Raw genomic sequence first — 15,308 nt, 5'->3', positions numbered from 1 at the left:
ACAATAATAACCAATGAGTGTCTTCAAACATGAAACAAAATACATATATAAAATCCAAGGATTTGTTACTAACCCCGGGTTCGAGCGTCGGTTTAGGTGGAGAGGTAGTGTTTTGAGATGATGTCCCTTTCCGTTTTGTGGTGATACCAACCTTCTTCTCCACAGCTTCCACCCTTTCCGACAGATACTTGATCTCCTTAAGGCACGTCCCAAACCCTTCCCTCATGGCATCAGCTATGTCCTTGAACATAGTTTTAATATCCTCTTTGGTCAAACCACCAACAGTCGTAGTCACCTCTTCACTAGCCTCTGTAGCTGCCTCTTCACTAGCCTCTGCAGCTGCCTCTTCACTAGCTTCAGCAGGTGCCTCTTTACGAGCTTTTTTCCGAGGTCTTGGACTGTCTTCCTTCACTACCTTTTTCTTCGCTGGACTCACAACCGCCGACTTTGTATTGACCCAAGTACCGGTGACTTCCCAGCAATCCATGGTCCACTTCCACTTCCGAGGTACTTTTACATTTGTTTCAAGTTTGGGTTAACCTTTGTGTTTGAAATCAAGTTGTGAGTCATATTTGGCAATTTTCCCAACAAAGTATTCATTGTTTTCATGTGAAGCTACCTTTGTGTCTTCGAGTTATGACCAAATAAATCAACGTCTTATTCATATGCTCTTGGTACCTCTTTCCATTACCATACTTACAAATAAGTATTTTAATTTTAGTTTTTTCTTAAAATTTTATTAGATACCGATCTGCACTTTAAAAGTATGAATTATTATATTACAAAATTAAAGTTAACATAAACAAATATATTTTTATATTTATATAAAATTAGAAAATTTATTTAAAGATTTCAGGGTTTGAAATGTATTTAATTTTTATTTTGTTTAAAGTATAAGATTATATAATATGTATTATGATGTCCTTATTTTAATTTTAAAATGTTCAAACCGTTTAATAAAATCATATCATATTTTTAATAAAATTATATATTATACTTGAAGACATAAATTTATTTATTTTAAATATATATTAGTGATATACTGTTGGATAATATTATTAAAAATTATGCGATATATGATTTTTATGAATATATAATTATAAACTTTTTTGGTATTAATATATTAACTGTATTTATTCTATAGAATATTTTCTTTCACAACGAAATTTTTTAATTTAATTATTTTTTTTACAGTAATTTAATTATTTACATTTTAATATTCATGATCATAGATGTGATTTCATATTTATGAAATTAAAAAATATATTATATTCATTTAATTATTATATTTTTACTCATAAGAAATATTAACATGCACAAAATTTAAATTAAAGTATCAAGTTATTTATTTTAGTGATACTCCCTATGTTTCGTAATATTTATGTTTTGATTAGTGTATAAAGATTAAGATTTACATTCCTCTAAAATATAATTTTAAAACTATAATTGTAAAATTATTCAACCAATTTTAAAAAGCCTGTAAAATTTTACTGGTTGAACAATTTCAAATAAAGTTAAAGTTAATTTTAAAACCTTAACCATCTTATATTTTGAAACAATATAAATCTTCTAAAATATCAAACAAGTTAAATATACTTATAGAGTATATATATATATATATATATATGTATATATCATTAGAAAATTATTTAATGCAATTCTTCAAATGAATTTAAAATAGAATTTTTCACCAAAAAACACACTAAAAAGAAAAAGACTATAAAAGCTTCATTAAAGAATGAAAAAACTGTTATACCCTTACTTTTTATAGATATATAAATATAAATAATTATTTAAATAAAGAATAACAATTAAATATTTTTTTATAGTTTTCGAATAATACTTTTATGAATTTTAAATTTTAATAATTTTTTTAAATTTATTTTTTAAATTTTTTTCAATTTTTATTTTTAAATATTTATTAATGTACTTTTTAAAATCCTAAACTCCACCTCCTAAATTCTAGCTTTTAAATCTAAACCCAAAATTTAGATTAATTAATCATTGGGGTATAATTATATATTTATTTGGTCATTTTAACATTTTAATAGTTGAAAAGATCCATAATTGTAGGCATGAGATATCGGTTTGGAGAAAGGCTAACCCACCATATGGAAAAGATAAAATAAATACATTGCAAAAGGCTCTTGAAGAAATTCAGAATGATTTCTCCAAAACAAATGATGAGGCCGTGGAAGTTTCTCGGAAACTACAGGAAGCATACCGAGATGAGGAACAATATTGGGAACAGAAGAGTAGAACGAAATGGCATACTTCCGGTGATCGGATTACGAAATTTTACCATGCTCTTCCTAAACAAAGAAGTATTTAGAATAGGATTACTGGTTTATATAATGAAGATGGTATTTGGGGTAATTCGGAATCCAAGGTTGAGGAAGTCGCAGTTAAATATTTTATGGATTTGTTCCACACTTCATCACCAGAGAATTTTGATAGTTTTTTAGAGGAAGTTCCTACCTCGATAACGGATTCTCAAAATCGGAAACTGATGGGTGCGGCTACGGAAGAAGAGGTTAAAGCAGCTCTCTTTATGATGCATCCAGAAAAAGCATCTGAGCCAGACGGAATGACAACACTTTTCTATCAACAATCCTGGTCAATCATCAAGGAGGATGTGGTGAATATGGTTAATAATTTCCTTAATTCAGGAAATTTCGAGGATAAATTAAATATGACAAATATATGTCTTATTCCCAAAACGGCAAGACCTAACCGGATGACTGAACTGCGGCCAATTAGCTTATGTAATGTTGGATATAAGATTATTTCAAAGGTATTATGTCAGCGACTCAGAGGTTTATTACCAAAGCTGATTTCGGAAACACAGTTTGCGTTTGTGTCGGGAAGGTTAATTTCAGATACTATTCTCATTGCACAAGAAATGTTCCACGGTCTTCGTACAAATAATGCATGCAAAGACACATTTTTAGCAATCAAGACGGATATGAGTAAGGCTTATGATCGCGTTGAGTGGCTTTTTGTCAAGCGACTACTTCTGAAGATGGGTTTCTCTAATGATTGGGTAGCTCTGATGATGCACTGCATCTCTTCAGTTAATTATAAGGTTCTCTTGAATGGGCAGCCGAAAGGGCATATTGTCCTAGAAAGAGGTTTAAGGCAAGGAGATCCGTTGTCTCCGTACTTATTTATTTTATGCATCGAAGCCCTTATAGCAAATATTAAGAAGGAGGAACGAGAGAAACGTCTCACAGGATTGAAAATCGCGCGCGGCAGCCCGCATATCTCCCATCTTTTATTTGTGGATGATAGTTTATTCTTTTGTAAGGCTACGAAGGAGGAGTGTGGAGTAATTTTAAAACTGCTAAAAGATTACGAAGCAGTTTCGGGCCAACAAATTAACTTTCAGAAATCATCTCTACAATTTGGTCACAAGGTTCCAGATAATATAAGATCGGATATTCACAATATTCTGGGAATTACCAATTTGGGGGGGATGAGCAATTATTTGGGTGTTCCGGAAAGCCTTGGGGGGTCCAAAATACAAATTTTTGGTTATCTAAACGACCAAATAAACAACAAAGTTAATGGCTGGACAGTTCGGTTTCTCATAAGAGGGGGAAAGGAAGTTTTGATCAAATCGGTGGCTGCACCGATGCCAACGCATGTAATGTCATGTTTTCTTGAGAATTGTATATTTTGAATCTATTGACATGGTTAATTATTATGCCTTAAGTCAAACAAAAAAAGACATGGTTAATTATTTATATATTTGATTTTCAGTTTGCAGCGCAAGGTAAAAGGACGCATGAGGGGGAGAGTTAAATTAAATTTGGTTCAGTCGGTTTACGTTAAATTTGTATTGCGCTGGTTTATATTTTTTTTTTATAACGTCTATTTTATTGATATTAGGGGGAGAGTTAAATTAAATTTGGTTCATTAAACGTGAAACAATTCATTAATCCGATTGACTGCTCCTGGAATGTAGATTTGCTTAATGCTTATATACATGCTGATGATGTGAAAATCATTAGAGGTTTAGCAGTAAGTGGATCTCATAAACCAGACACAGTGGGATGGAGTTTTACGGAGTCTGGTAAATATTCGGTTAAATCAGGTTTTAGAATTGAATATTTATATCCAGATAGAGTTCAGAGGAGTATTTTCTATGGACCAGATGTTAAATCGTTATTAATCTTTACTTGGAAACTGAAGTGTCCTCCAAAATTGAGACATTTTGTGTGGCAATTTCTTTCTGGTACTCTACCAGTTTCAAAGAATCTTACAACTCGAGAGATTGTTTGTGATACACGGTGTAGTATGTGTGGGGCAGAAGAGGAATCAACTAATCATGTACTTTTCGAGTGTCCCCCAACTTTACAAACATGGGCACTTTCTAGGATTCCTTCCTCACCAGCGATCTTTCCATCGTCGTCTATTTTCACCAATATGGATTATCTATTTTGGAGACTACCAAATGAGGAAGATTTAAATTATTATCCATAGATATTATGGTATATTTGGAAAGCTAGAAATGACAAGATTTATTCAAACAAGGATGGCAACCCACAGGAGATATTGCGGATGGCCGATGTGGAAAGGAAGATATCGATGGAGGCACATTTAACCGTGAATGGTCATGTGGAGAATTCCTATAGTGGGAGTTTACAACAATCTGCGGTTCTAGCCCTGGAAAGCTCTAGAGTTTGTTATATTGACGGGGCTTGGAAAGAGGAAGACATGTTTACGGGACAAGGATGGTTTTGCAGAAAGAGTGGCTCGACCGATGTCATGATGGGGGCAATGAATCTTCGTAGAAGTTTGCCACCTTTGCATGCTGAGTTTGAAGCACTAATTTGGGCAATGGAATGCATGAAGACCCTCCAATTTTCTGACGTAGTGTTTGCGACGGATTGTTCTCAGCTGGTGAAGATGGTGTCGACACCTGATGAATGGTCTGTTTTCTCTACCCACATTGAAGAATTCAACCGCAGTAAGATTTTCTTCCTTCACTTCCGGATTAGACATATTCTTAGAGCACAAAATACCTTGGCGGGCAAGCTTGCACGCAGTGCGAGGAGTTCTCCTTCTGCTTTGCTTTATGTCGATTCAATCCCATCGGTTTGACTTGTTAGACCGGTTGGAGTTTCTAGTTAGTTATTAGTTGATGTTGTCAAAAAAAAAAAACACTTGAAAACTATATTTATGATAAAACAATTTTAGGGTCATCCTATGAAACTTCCGTTTGATTTTTAGATTTTGGCTTTTGATTTTCAGGTTTTGGTATTTAATTTTAAAATCTTATTTTCGAAAACTTTGATATTGATCTTTAACTTTTATATTTCGAGTTTTGGTTCTTGGTTTTAATGTTATATATATAAAATATCTAAATTTATTTTACAGATATGAAAACAAACAAATTAATTTACATATTGTTAAAATGATATCTTATAAGAAAAAACTTGTATGTGTGTTGTTTCAATTAATTGAAATCTAAAATATACAAAAATAAAACAAAATTTGTTTTTTTTATTAAAAAGTCATAAAAGTTTTTTTTTTCCCTTCGTAAGCCGATCAAAATTTCGAAAAAAAAAATTGTTTTCCTAAACTTTAGAAAAATCTATTTATTAAAAATTCTGATTGGCAAAAAAGAAAAAAATGATTTTTACAAAATCAAAAAATAAAATCTAAAAATTTTGATTGGACTAAAAATATATTTTTGGAAAAACAAAAATCAAAAACTATTTAAACTAAATACAAACAAAAATCAACACCTAAGTTTACATAGATAGCAATGGCAGCTTCAGGATCAGACCGAGACACTGGTAACGAGGCAATACACCCTAGCGGAATCGAAATTCAACAGCGGTGACTTGATCTCAGCTCTGAATCACGCGCGTAAAGCTCTCACCTTATCTCCGGACACGGAAGGTGTATCCTCCATGGCACCGCCTCCGACGGAGATGCGCCGGAGTGGTACAAGATTCTAAAGGTAGAGCCTTTCTCTAGCATCGATACTATAAAGGAACAGTATAGGAAGCTAGCTTTGGTGTTGCGTCCTGATGAGAATCCGTATGTGGGGTGTGAGGAAGGGTTCAAGCTTGTGAATGAGGCTTTTGAGGTTTTGTCTGATAAGGTTAGGAGGAATGAGTATGATATGAGGTTGAGGATTAGGATTCAGGGCGACATTGGTGCTTGTGATGGTGAAACGTCGACGTTTTCGAATGGAGCTTGTTCGTCCAAGATTATAACTTATACGAGGAGGAAGAAGCGCGTTGGTGAGGGTGGTGAGAGCTTGAGAAGAGTGAGCGAGGCAAGGGAGATGAGAGAGGAGGAAGCAGAAGCTTTGAATGCACCTGAGAGGTTGGATGAAGAAGATGAAGAGATGATGACTTTAGCTGAAATGCAATCAGTGTTAAAGAGAAAGAAACCGAAGGTGAAGATCACTGAGAGAAGTAGCACTAGAGTCTCTAGAGAAGAGCATGACATATCTTCAGGTGATGAAACTTTGATGGAGATGAGTACTAACAAGGAGAAAGAAGCTTTAAAGAATAAGAGTAATAAAAAGAAGAAGAAGAAGACGAACCGCAAGGAGTTAAGTGAGGTAGTGGATTTAGAATACGTGCCAGGGGTTAATAGGAAGAGGGATCGTGGTAAGTTGAACCAAGAAAACTACATGGCAGACGACGATTGTGAAATGTATGATTTTGATAAAGACAGGATGCCTAGAAGCTTCAAGAAAGGGCAGGTTTGGGCGGTGTACGATGGTGGTGATGATGACAGAATGCCTCGGAGTTACTGTTTGGTAAGTGAAGTCGTCTCTTTGAACCCTTTTAAGGTATGGATCACTTGGTTAGATTTTGAGAGTGAGAAACTGATCTCTTGGGTGAAGATCAGTTCTTGTGGGAGGTTCAGGGTTTCAGAGAAAGCTTTGGTTGAACAAGTGAAACTGTTCTCTCACGTTGTCAACTGCGAGAGGGTTGCACGAGAAGTATACCAGATATATCCCAGGAAAGGCTCTGTCTGGGCTGTCCACTCAGAGACTAGTCCAGGTCTTCAGAGAAGAAAGACTAGACGGTATGAGATTGTTGTGTGTTTGACTATGTATAGCGATGCGTATGGCTTGAGTGTAGCCTATTTGGAGAAGGTTAACGAGGAGTGTAGCAACTTGTTCAAGAGACGGGATTACGGGTATAAAGCGGTCAGATGGGTCGAGAAAGACGATGTTGCGGCCTTGCTCTCTCATCAGATTCCGGCCGAGAAGCTGCCGGAAGATCAATCTCGAGCTGGTCTGAGAGAGTCTTGGGTGCTTGATCTTGCTTCTGTTCCTCCTGATTTGGTTGCTGCCACTTTGTAAACATAGAGATGCTTCTTCTTTTCTTTTGTTTCTACTTATCATGCATGATAGTAAGCAAAAGAGGATGGTGTGTAGACCATTTTTTGGTTTCTCTTAAAAGATGTGAAGATTCTGATCAATTAGGTAAGAAAAAAACAATTACAAGGAAGGGGTTGAGATCTAAATCATATGGATCATCAATCATGTTGTTGGGTAAAAGTCTTAGATTGATGATGATTTTTCGATGTTCAGTGCGGATTTAATAGACTGCAACTCCTGTAGAACATCTTGCATTCGTTGGCTCAAAACTTCGAATTGTTGTTTTGGTATTTGATACATCACTTCACCCCCTTCACCTACGTGTTCCTCTAACTTCATTATCTCGCTCATAGCCTTCAATGTGTTCATCATCGCTTCGTCTCCTCCTTTGCTGCTATGTCGAGTTTCTTGTTTTGTATGAGCTTTGATTCGTTGATCAGCCACATTTCTCTTAAGAGCAGGAGTGGCTTTAGATGGTGGAATCTGATGGAGGCTAGTAACTTCTGTGGTTCTCTTTGGGGCCTTCTTGCTTGTTAATGAAAAAGAAACAGAAGAAGATGATGAATCCTTTGGTCCTTTTGAAGCTTGTGGTCTTGGTGACTTAACAGGTAATGCTTTTGGTCTTATTACATGAGAACCTGCATTAGCCAGCAACAAGTTAGAAACAAACAAAAGCGCGTCATAATTAGTCAATGAGATAGAGCTGATGTTAACACATCATTTACTTTTAGACGTTTGGTTTTGAGGGAGTGACTGTTGAGTCTTTGGTGAGCTAGCAGGTGAACCGGGAAGTAGAATATTCACATGGCTATGAGCCTTTATCTCCTGCGAGACCCTTGGTCCTGGTCCTCCTTTACGTTCTTTGACTTCATCCACTGATCTTCCTGGAGTCTTTGTCAACTTAGACAATGGCTTCTTGACCAATTCAACCTTCTTCAAAGGCTTCGGTTTCTCCGAACCTGTGAAACTCTTTGCAGAGCTGCTTTTATCACTCTCTGTCTTTAAAGTTCCTCCCTTCAACTCTGATTTTACTCCTACTGTTTTAGAGGTTCTTGGAGGAGAAGATTTAACCATTGTTGTTGTTGAAGATGTTGTCTCTGTGGGTTTCTCTTTCAGAACCTTATGTGTACTTCTCTTAGCCATGGCCTGTAGAGTAGTAACAGACTGTTTCCACCATCTTATATACTTAACCGTAACATCCGGTCGCCTGAGCCTTGACGGAATGTAAATCATTTCATCTGTAATCGGTCTTATATAATCCTTCCAAGCCAGCTCCGGCGACTCGGTCAGCACCACGGGAACTACTCCAGGAACATCCTGATCGTAACCAAACTGCAACGCTACACGGTGAGGATAATAAGGCTCAATGCAGTTCAAACCCACCAGCTTAGAGCATCTCAAACACCGGCCGAACGCCACAATGTCTTCATCCTCCAAAGACACCCAACAGTCATCTTCTAAGTAGAACTTAGGGAACTTGAAGTTCTTCAAAGGTTTTGTGTACGGACGGTGATGGAAACTCTCCTTGGCGGAATCCAGAACGGTTCGGATACTTTTGAGACTCTGGTTTGCCTCTTGACCACCGCCGTGATGGTGCCATAGAGCCATTCTTGGCTCGTGAGGCTTTAGCTGGCTAGGCTGGCCTGGTGGCCGTATGTCTATGATCCTCTCCCAAGCCCACACTTGCACAAACTGAAACGGGGATGTAGCAGTAACCACCGTCTCTTCCTCTCCGGACCCACCAACAAGTTGCTTCTTCAAAACTCCAAGACTGCTGTAGATCCCGGAAAGAACCGCAGGAGCAAGCGCAAGCCTAACACCTCTAGCGAGCTGAACCGCAGCAGCAAAGAGCTTCTCCCTCACGAGATCACCTGAATTAACAAAGTGGAGTTAGCCTAGCGGTTAAAACCAATGTTCAAGAAAATTGCTAGGTAAGTAACGTTTTGTAGATTACTAGCGATTATGTGAATTGTCCAGACCTATGTGAGGTTTAGATGGTAACGAATTATTGATTTGTTATATTCTTTTATATTTATGTAAAATATTTTAACTTTTTGGTTTAAATTATAAATTATTTCGATGAATTATCAAAATTAAATATATAAAATAAAAAGATTAGACAAAATTAAAATTTGTACCAACATTATTTTTTAATTTATAACAATTAGACTAACTCGAATCGACTTAGACCGATTTTAACCTGTCTAGAACAATATCATATAAATCAGATTTTAAAAAGATCATTTCGGCTAGGACGTGTTGCTACTTTATACACCAACTTTTGAAACATGGTTAAAATTCTTGGTGTATTTCATAGTAATGATTTAAAGGATCACGAGTTTAATTATGGGAAGGATTTGATTTGCTCTCTTAACGAGAATTAATTTTAAATGGTTTTAGAAGATGTACGTGCTTTCGGTTCAGAACCTCTAAACATTCAAAAAAGAAATAACCTGAATTAGGGAAGACGAAACGTGAAAGCCACGAAACCACGAACGCCTCATGCTCAATCTCATTCCCAGAATTCATCATCTCCATCATCCACAAACTAACGCAACATCTCTTCATCGAACTCGCTTCGATCTCACGCTTCGCTCTCTTCAGCTTCTCCTCAACAGACTTCATCGAGTCTCGTTTCACCGAAGCCAACACGTTGTTCCCTATAGCCGAGAACCCGCCGAGAACGATCATATCCTCCAACGTCACCGTCACTTCTCCCCAAGGGAACACGAAGGAGTTAGTCTCTATGCACCATTTCTCCACCAGCGCCGTCATCAGATCGTCTTGCTTTGTTATCTGGTAACGCGACGCCATGATCGCGTCGTAGACTCCTGATCTACGCCACATCGTGGCGTTGGACTCGGCCATGGCGTTCACCCACTCGATCCAATTCACCGAGGGAGAGCCCCATCCGGAGAAGGAGAGTTTCTCTGGTTCTGACGTCACGAAGGCGTCGAGAGGAAGCTCGAAAACGTCGTCGTCTATGGAGGTTGTTGTGTAATTCAAGAAACGTGCCGTTCGGAGACCTTCGAATCTTCCTCCGTCGGGACACATCAGAGCTTGTCTAACTTGGACGATATGTTCATCGTCTTGATCTGAAGAACCTCGAGAATCCATCTGATCGGAGAAATTTTCTTGGGCTTTGAATCGATCTGGGTATATCACAAAAGATAAAGGAGAAAGAGAAATGTGGAACAGCTAGAAAATTTAATAACTTGCGATCTACGTTTGGGCCAACGACGGCGGACTCTGACTTTAGCGGTTTAAACGTTTATTTTTAGAAAAACAGTTAAACGCTTTATAACAGAACTTCACATATCAACGGTTATAGATTTGGCTACGTTCATCTAATGGCTACAGAACTGCAACAGAGTTTTCAGTTTGTATGTAAACTTTTTTTCGTTTTAAAATTCTTCTTGGTACGTTAATAAGTCCATGAAACTAAGAATAAGACGATCGATCGACTTAAATTGAGATGATTTTCTTGATAAAATTATGAGTTTCCTAAACTAAATTATATACAGATAGATATAAGGGAAATACATTTCAAATAAAGGAAACGTTTTAACATAAAAGTATTTTGATAAACATCAGCGACGCTATTATTACTGAATTTGATCTCTACAGAAATTAAGATACTGAAGATCATATCGGTAGCAAGTTTGTGACCATCTTTAGTTTCTCAAAAAAAAAAAAAAGTTTGTGACCATCAAGTAGCTGTTCTATCAGGTTCAGTTTAAAGTTTAGCTTCTGTGTTTTCCTTCTCTCTGTTTTAGTCTTACCTTTTCGTATAGAAGAAAAGTTGTACTGTTTGGGTGCCATCTGTTAACCTTGGACTGCGTTTGAATATAGTCTCGTTTGAATTTTGATAACATACTCTTTTGCAAACCCAAAAAATTTCAATACTCAACGTAATAACATAACAGAGAGTATGTCTTATGCCACTGCCACTACTAACCAAAGAACACAGCACCACATAGTACAACAAAACACAACAGAGTAATATTGCAGACAAGTGCACAAATGGTAATTACAGTAGTTGCAAGATATTATAGTACTATAATCAAACCATCTAAGAGGGCAGGCGGTATTGTAGGAGTATGGTATTTGCTCTAGTATATGCACTGCTTACTTGTTTCCCCTGAAGTAGATGTATATTTTCTGCAGAAATCCCAATAATAGTGGAAACACATTTAAGGCATGAACTTGTCTTATATGTTGGTTTGGTAACCATTAGCAGTTATATAGAAGAAAAGGGTAAACTTGTATCATATTACCTGGAGAACCCACAGACTGAGAAGCGACTCCAAGCAGAAAAGACCGCAGCCGACAAAGTAGAAGATCTGCAGCAAGAATCAAAGTTAAGCTAGGCTAATAGTTGGCGACAAAAAATTGATTGGTGGTGAATATACAAAGGATGCCATGGTTAATACCCCGGCTAGTAAACTGCCTCTGATTACATCAATTGCTGCCAGCACACCCCTGCAGATTGGAAGACAATGAGGATCACTTGTCGCAACACAGGCAGTTAGTTATTATACAGAGACACATACTCTTGGACGAGGCTTCACGAGCTTAAGGGTTTAGTTATAATACAGAGACACATAATGTTTCCAAATGACTGGTTAGTCGTCACACGACTACCTAAGATTCTTAGCTTTTCTAGTTCTCATCCTAAGTCATAATCGGTATTTCTAATCTATCAGAACAACTTACAACTTCCCATGTGAAAACCTTGTCAAACTAACTATACATGAAGCACTGTAAATCTTCAGATTAAGAAGAATTAGAGGAGCAATGGTTGAGACTTACGTAAATGATTGTCCACGGAAAATGATCGGAGGAGCAATGGCGGCAAATATGCAGAACCCAATGTGAATCTGTTAAGAGGAAAATATCAGTTATACAGAAAATAGAAAGTACACCTGCATAGAGTGAAGATGAAAAGTGAATCCAATCTAGAGAAGAGAGTTCTTTTCAATAAACTCACCAGGTAGAAGAGGAAAAACCAACCGAACTTCAGAGCGCTGTCAGTCCTGCAAGATGATAAGAAAACAATTCAGTTATAGGCACAGTGCCAATATGATCCAGTCTAGGGAATAGTCAGATATAAGCGAGGGTATCACCTCATTGCTCGGTAGAGAGGCCTGTACCATAACAGATATGAAATTGGACATCCAAGCAGCGCATAGATCGTGGCGAGAAAAAAGATTTTGACACCTGCCATCAGGATTTTAGAACCAGCATTCCAATCACAAACTGCATTCTATAGTTAAAAAAAAGCTCACCTCCGCCTTTAATCCAGCAGACTATCACTGCAATGACATTGAATACGAGACACAAAACTATACCTGAAAGCTCGAACATTAACATGCCCATTAGTTCACTGTTTACACAGCTCCGAAACAGGATACAGTTGCAACTAATGAAACATACCCAACCAACTAGCAAATGCTAGATACTGGAGCTTCTGTGCATGAACTGGTATCTCGTTAGCAATGTCGTGGTGTATGATAGGGAAAAAGGGTGGCCAGTTTTTATCGCTTGTCTTCACGCCAGCTAGGGACACAATTCGATGTTGTTTCATTAGCAAAGAACAAGCACAATATTCAAAGCAAATGAAAAAAGTGGAGTGAGTCTCATGGAGTCAACAGGAGCTGACTTACACTTAGCAACAGCATCTTCTCTTCGTTTAATATCCTGAGTCAGTCATGGATTAAAGAGTTTCATGAAAATAAAATCAAACCAGCAAAAAACAAAAAAACAAAAAAGCAAGAGAAAACTATTCATAGCATGTGCTACAGAGTACAGACTGAGTCAAACTGGAACCAATTCGTATATTTCAAAGATTTTTTCTATTCTAACTATTTTTTGCTTTGTGATTTTCAATCAAGATTTTCGCAATTTAAACCGTTGACACTAACCGTTTCTCTCTTCTTAAGCTCTGATTCCCAATCAGAGAGCTCTCTCTGTTTCTTTGAAGAGTCCTGCACCAATTCACACATTAGATTCCATATAACTGAAAGTGAGAATATGCAAGAGCGTAAAGTGCTCTTACATTCACCGTATCCAAAGGAATATCGACTGTAGCATCAACGTTAAATGGCCTAGATGCCACAGGCCTTCCAGCGCCGCCAGCTCCTTTCTGTAAAAGTACAACACACACCACAAACATACACTCAGAGAAATCGATACAGTTTCGAGATCTAAGATCCGATCCTTTTAAGACTCTCGCGAACGAACATATGAAACTAGAATCTACATAACCAGTGCGTCGATCGTGAATCCGAAGAGAAGCTCATCCAGAAATAGAAAGGCTAGAGAGTTGGAGGAAGTTTACCGAGAAGGGATTGACGATCTCGTCTTCTTCTTCGTCGAAGGGATTGGGATCGTGGTGGAGATTCATTGTTCACTTCAGATCCGCTGCAGCAGAAGAAAGTGTGTGAATGAAGCAAACAAACTCCACCGACTGACGGAAGACTCTTTCCTCTTCTCTCTCTTTTTGAACACCGAAGACTCTTCTCCTGTACTCTTCCTCTCAGTCTCTTCCTCTCAACGCCCGCGGTCTCAACTCACCTGTATTTACGATATTGCCACCCACCACACGCTTTTCGGATCTGTTTAGTAGCCCAACTACCCAAAACAAAAGGCCCAGGTTTACCCGAGATTAACTCCATATACCCCATACCCCCAAAAAATCCCCATTTATCTCTTTATTATTAGAGTTTTTTGCCAAAACTAACTCATAACTTGATTTTAATCTCAAACCTATACTCAAACTTGAATCAAATGCAAAACTAACTTAAAAGGCTAGTGAAATTATAGCTCAACCCCTTGTGACCAAACAAAAAAACAGAAGCCATTTTTACGAATATAGCCCCAATAAATCGTCTGAGTCGTCTGAGATGTTGGAAGTCGTCTGGACGACTGAAGTGTAAGTCTATCTGGTACCAGTTTATTTTAAAAATAATTTATAAATCATGTAAAAAAATATTTTGCTGCGTGAAAAATAAAAATCAAGTAGTTATAAACAGTTTTAAGTGATATAAATTAAGATATGATAAAATTGATTTGTTTTGAAGATAGATGAGTGGAAGTAGTGAATCATGAAATACTTTGGTTTAGGAGTTTGGCAAACATATGTTGTAGTATTGTATGTATTGTTAGGGTTAGATTTTGGAAAACTAAAAAAAAAAATTCAAAAATTAGTTTTCACCTATATGTGTTTATTTCTGTGTATAGTAAACACTTTTCAAATTTGATTTGATTTTATGAAGTCTTTAACTAGATAATTAAGTTTAGGGGTTATGTTTAGGGTGTAGACGACTTATATTTCAGTCGTCTGTTGAATAATTTACTCGGACGACGTATATTTTAGTCGTCTGTTGAATAATTTACTCGGACGACGTATATTTTAGTCGTCTGTTGAATAATTTACTCGGACGACGTATATTTTAGTCGTCTGTTGAATAATTTACTCGGACGACGTATATTTTAGTCGTCTGTTGAATAATTTACTCGGACGACGTATATTTTAGTCGTCTGTTGAATAATTTACTCGGACGACGTATATTTTAGTCGTCTGTTGAATAATTTACTCGGACGACGTATATTTTAGTCGTCTGTTGAATAATTTACTCGGACGACGTATATTTTAGTCATCTGTTGGATAATTTACTCGGACGACTTACATTTCAGTCATCTGGTGAAGAAATTAAAACAGACGACTTACATGTAAGTCGTCCAGAAGAGTTTAATATTTTTAGCAGGAAATTAAATAGTTTTAGCGGGAAACTAAAATAGAAGACTTTCCAGACGACTTACAAGTAAGTCGTCTGGAAAGTCTTCTATTTTAGTTTCCCGCTAAAAATATTTAATTTCCCGCTAAAAATATTAAACTCTTCTGGACGACTTACATGTAAGTCGTCTGTTTTAATTTCTTCACCAAACGACT

The 15,308-nt window shown here is 36.9% G+C and overlaps 2 protein-coding genes and 1 pseudogene across 2 annotated transcripts; 1 reads left to right on the top strand and 2 right to left on the bottom strand.

Moving 5' to 3' along the window:
- The first annotated feature begins 5,773 nt into the window (after window positions 1-5,773).
- Window positions 5,774-7,482, top strand: LOC106338023 (annotated as a pseudogene).
- Window positions 7,483-7,494: 12 nt separating this feature from the next.
- Window positions 7,495-10,705, bottom strand: LOC106336940. The gene is made up of 3 exons (XM_013775927.1): window positions 9,808-10,705; window positions 8,080-9,225; window positions 7,495-7,992 (listed from the first exon to the last, which is right to left on the bottom strand). Exons 1-3 carry the CDS (start codon window positions 10,469-10,471, stop codon window positions 7,538-7,540), a joined length of 2,265 nt encoding a protein of 754 aa, XP_013631381.1. The 5' UTR covers window positions 10,472-10,705; the 3' UTR covers window positions 7,495-7,537.
- A 528-nt stretch (window positions 10,706-11,233) lies between these two features.
- LOC106337129 (secretory carrier-associated membrane protein 4-like) lies at window positions 11,234-13,951 on the bottom strand. The gene is made up of 12 exons (XM_013776176.1): window positions 13,695-13,951; window positions 13,413-13,499; window positions 13,279-13,341; window positions 13,021-13,054; window positions 12,791-12,913; window positions 12,643-12,705; window positions 12,481-12,574; window positions 12,345-12,390; window positions 12,167-12,234; window positions 11,788-11,836; window positions 11,632-11,697; window positions 11,234-11,515 (listed from the first exon to the last, which is right to left on the bottom strand). The coding sequence occupies exons 1-12, from the start codon at window positions 13,758-13,760 to the stop codon at window positions 11,483-11,485; spliced, it is 792 nt and encodes a 263-aa protein (XP_013631630.1). The 5' UTR covers window positions 13,761-13,951; the 3' UTR covers window positions 11,234-11,482.
- Between the last annotated feature and the right edge of the window lie 1,357 nt (window positions 13,952-15,308).

Source organism: Brassica oleracea, chromosome C4 (assembly GCF_000695525.1).
Source record: "Brassica oleracea var. oleracea cultivar TO1000 chromosome C4, BOL, whole genome shotgun sequence".
Classification (NCBI taxonomy): domain Eukaryota; kingdom Viridiplantae; phylum Streptophyta; class Magnoliopsida; order Brassicales; family Brassicaceae; genus Brassica; species Brassica oleracea.
This window is presented reverse-complemented; position numbering and strand designations above follow the sequence as displayed.

What these genes read in the sequence shown, in the direction of transcription:
- LOC106337129 (XM_013776176.1), bottom strand. Translation starts at nt 13,760, where the DNA reads ATGAATCTCCACCACGATCCCAATCCCTTCGACGAAGAAGAAGACGAG. An exon ending in TTCCGTGGACAATCATTTAC is followed by an intron (nt 11,837 to 12,166) that starts GTAAGTCTCAAC and finishes TCCAATCTGCAG; the next exon opens with GGGTGTGCTGGCAGCAATTG. An exon ending in GAGGCAGTTTACTAGCCGGG is followed by an intron (nt 11,698 to 11,787) that starts GTATTAACCATG and finishes TTCTTGCTGCAG; the next exon opens with ATCTTCTACTTTGTCGGCTG.
- LOC106336940 (XM_013775927.1), bottom strand. Translation starts at nt 10,471, where the DNA reads ATGGATTCTCGAGGTTCTTCAGATCAAGACGATGAACATATCGTCCAA. An exon ending in TTTCGTCTTCCCTAATTCAG is followed by an intron (nt 9,226 to 9,807) that starts GTTATTTCTTTT and finishes TTGTTAATTCAG; the next exon opens with GTGATCTCGTGAGGGAGAAG. An exon ending in TCAAAACCAAACGTCTAAAA is followed by an intron (nt 7,993 to 8,079) that starts GTAAATGATGTG and finishes TGGCTAATGCAG; the next exon opens with GTTCTCATGTAATAAGACCA.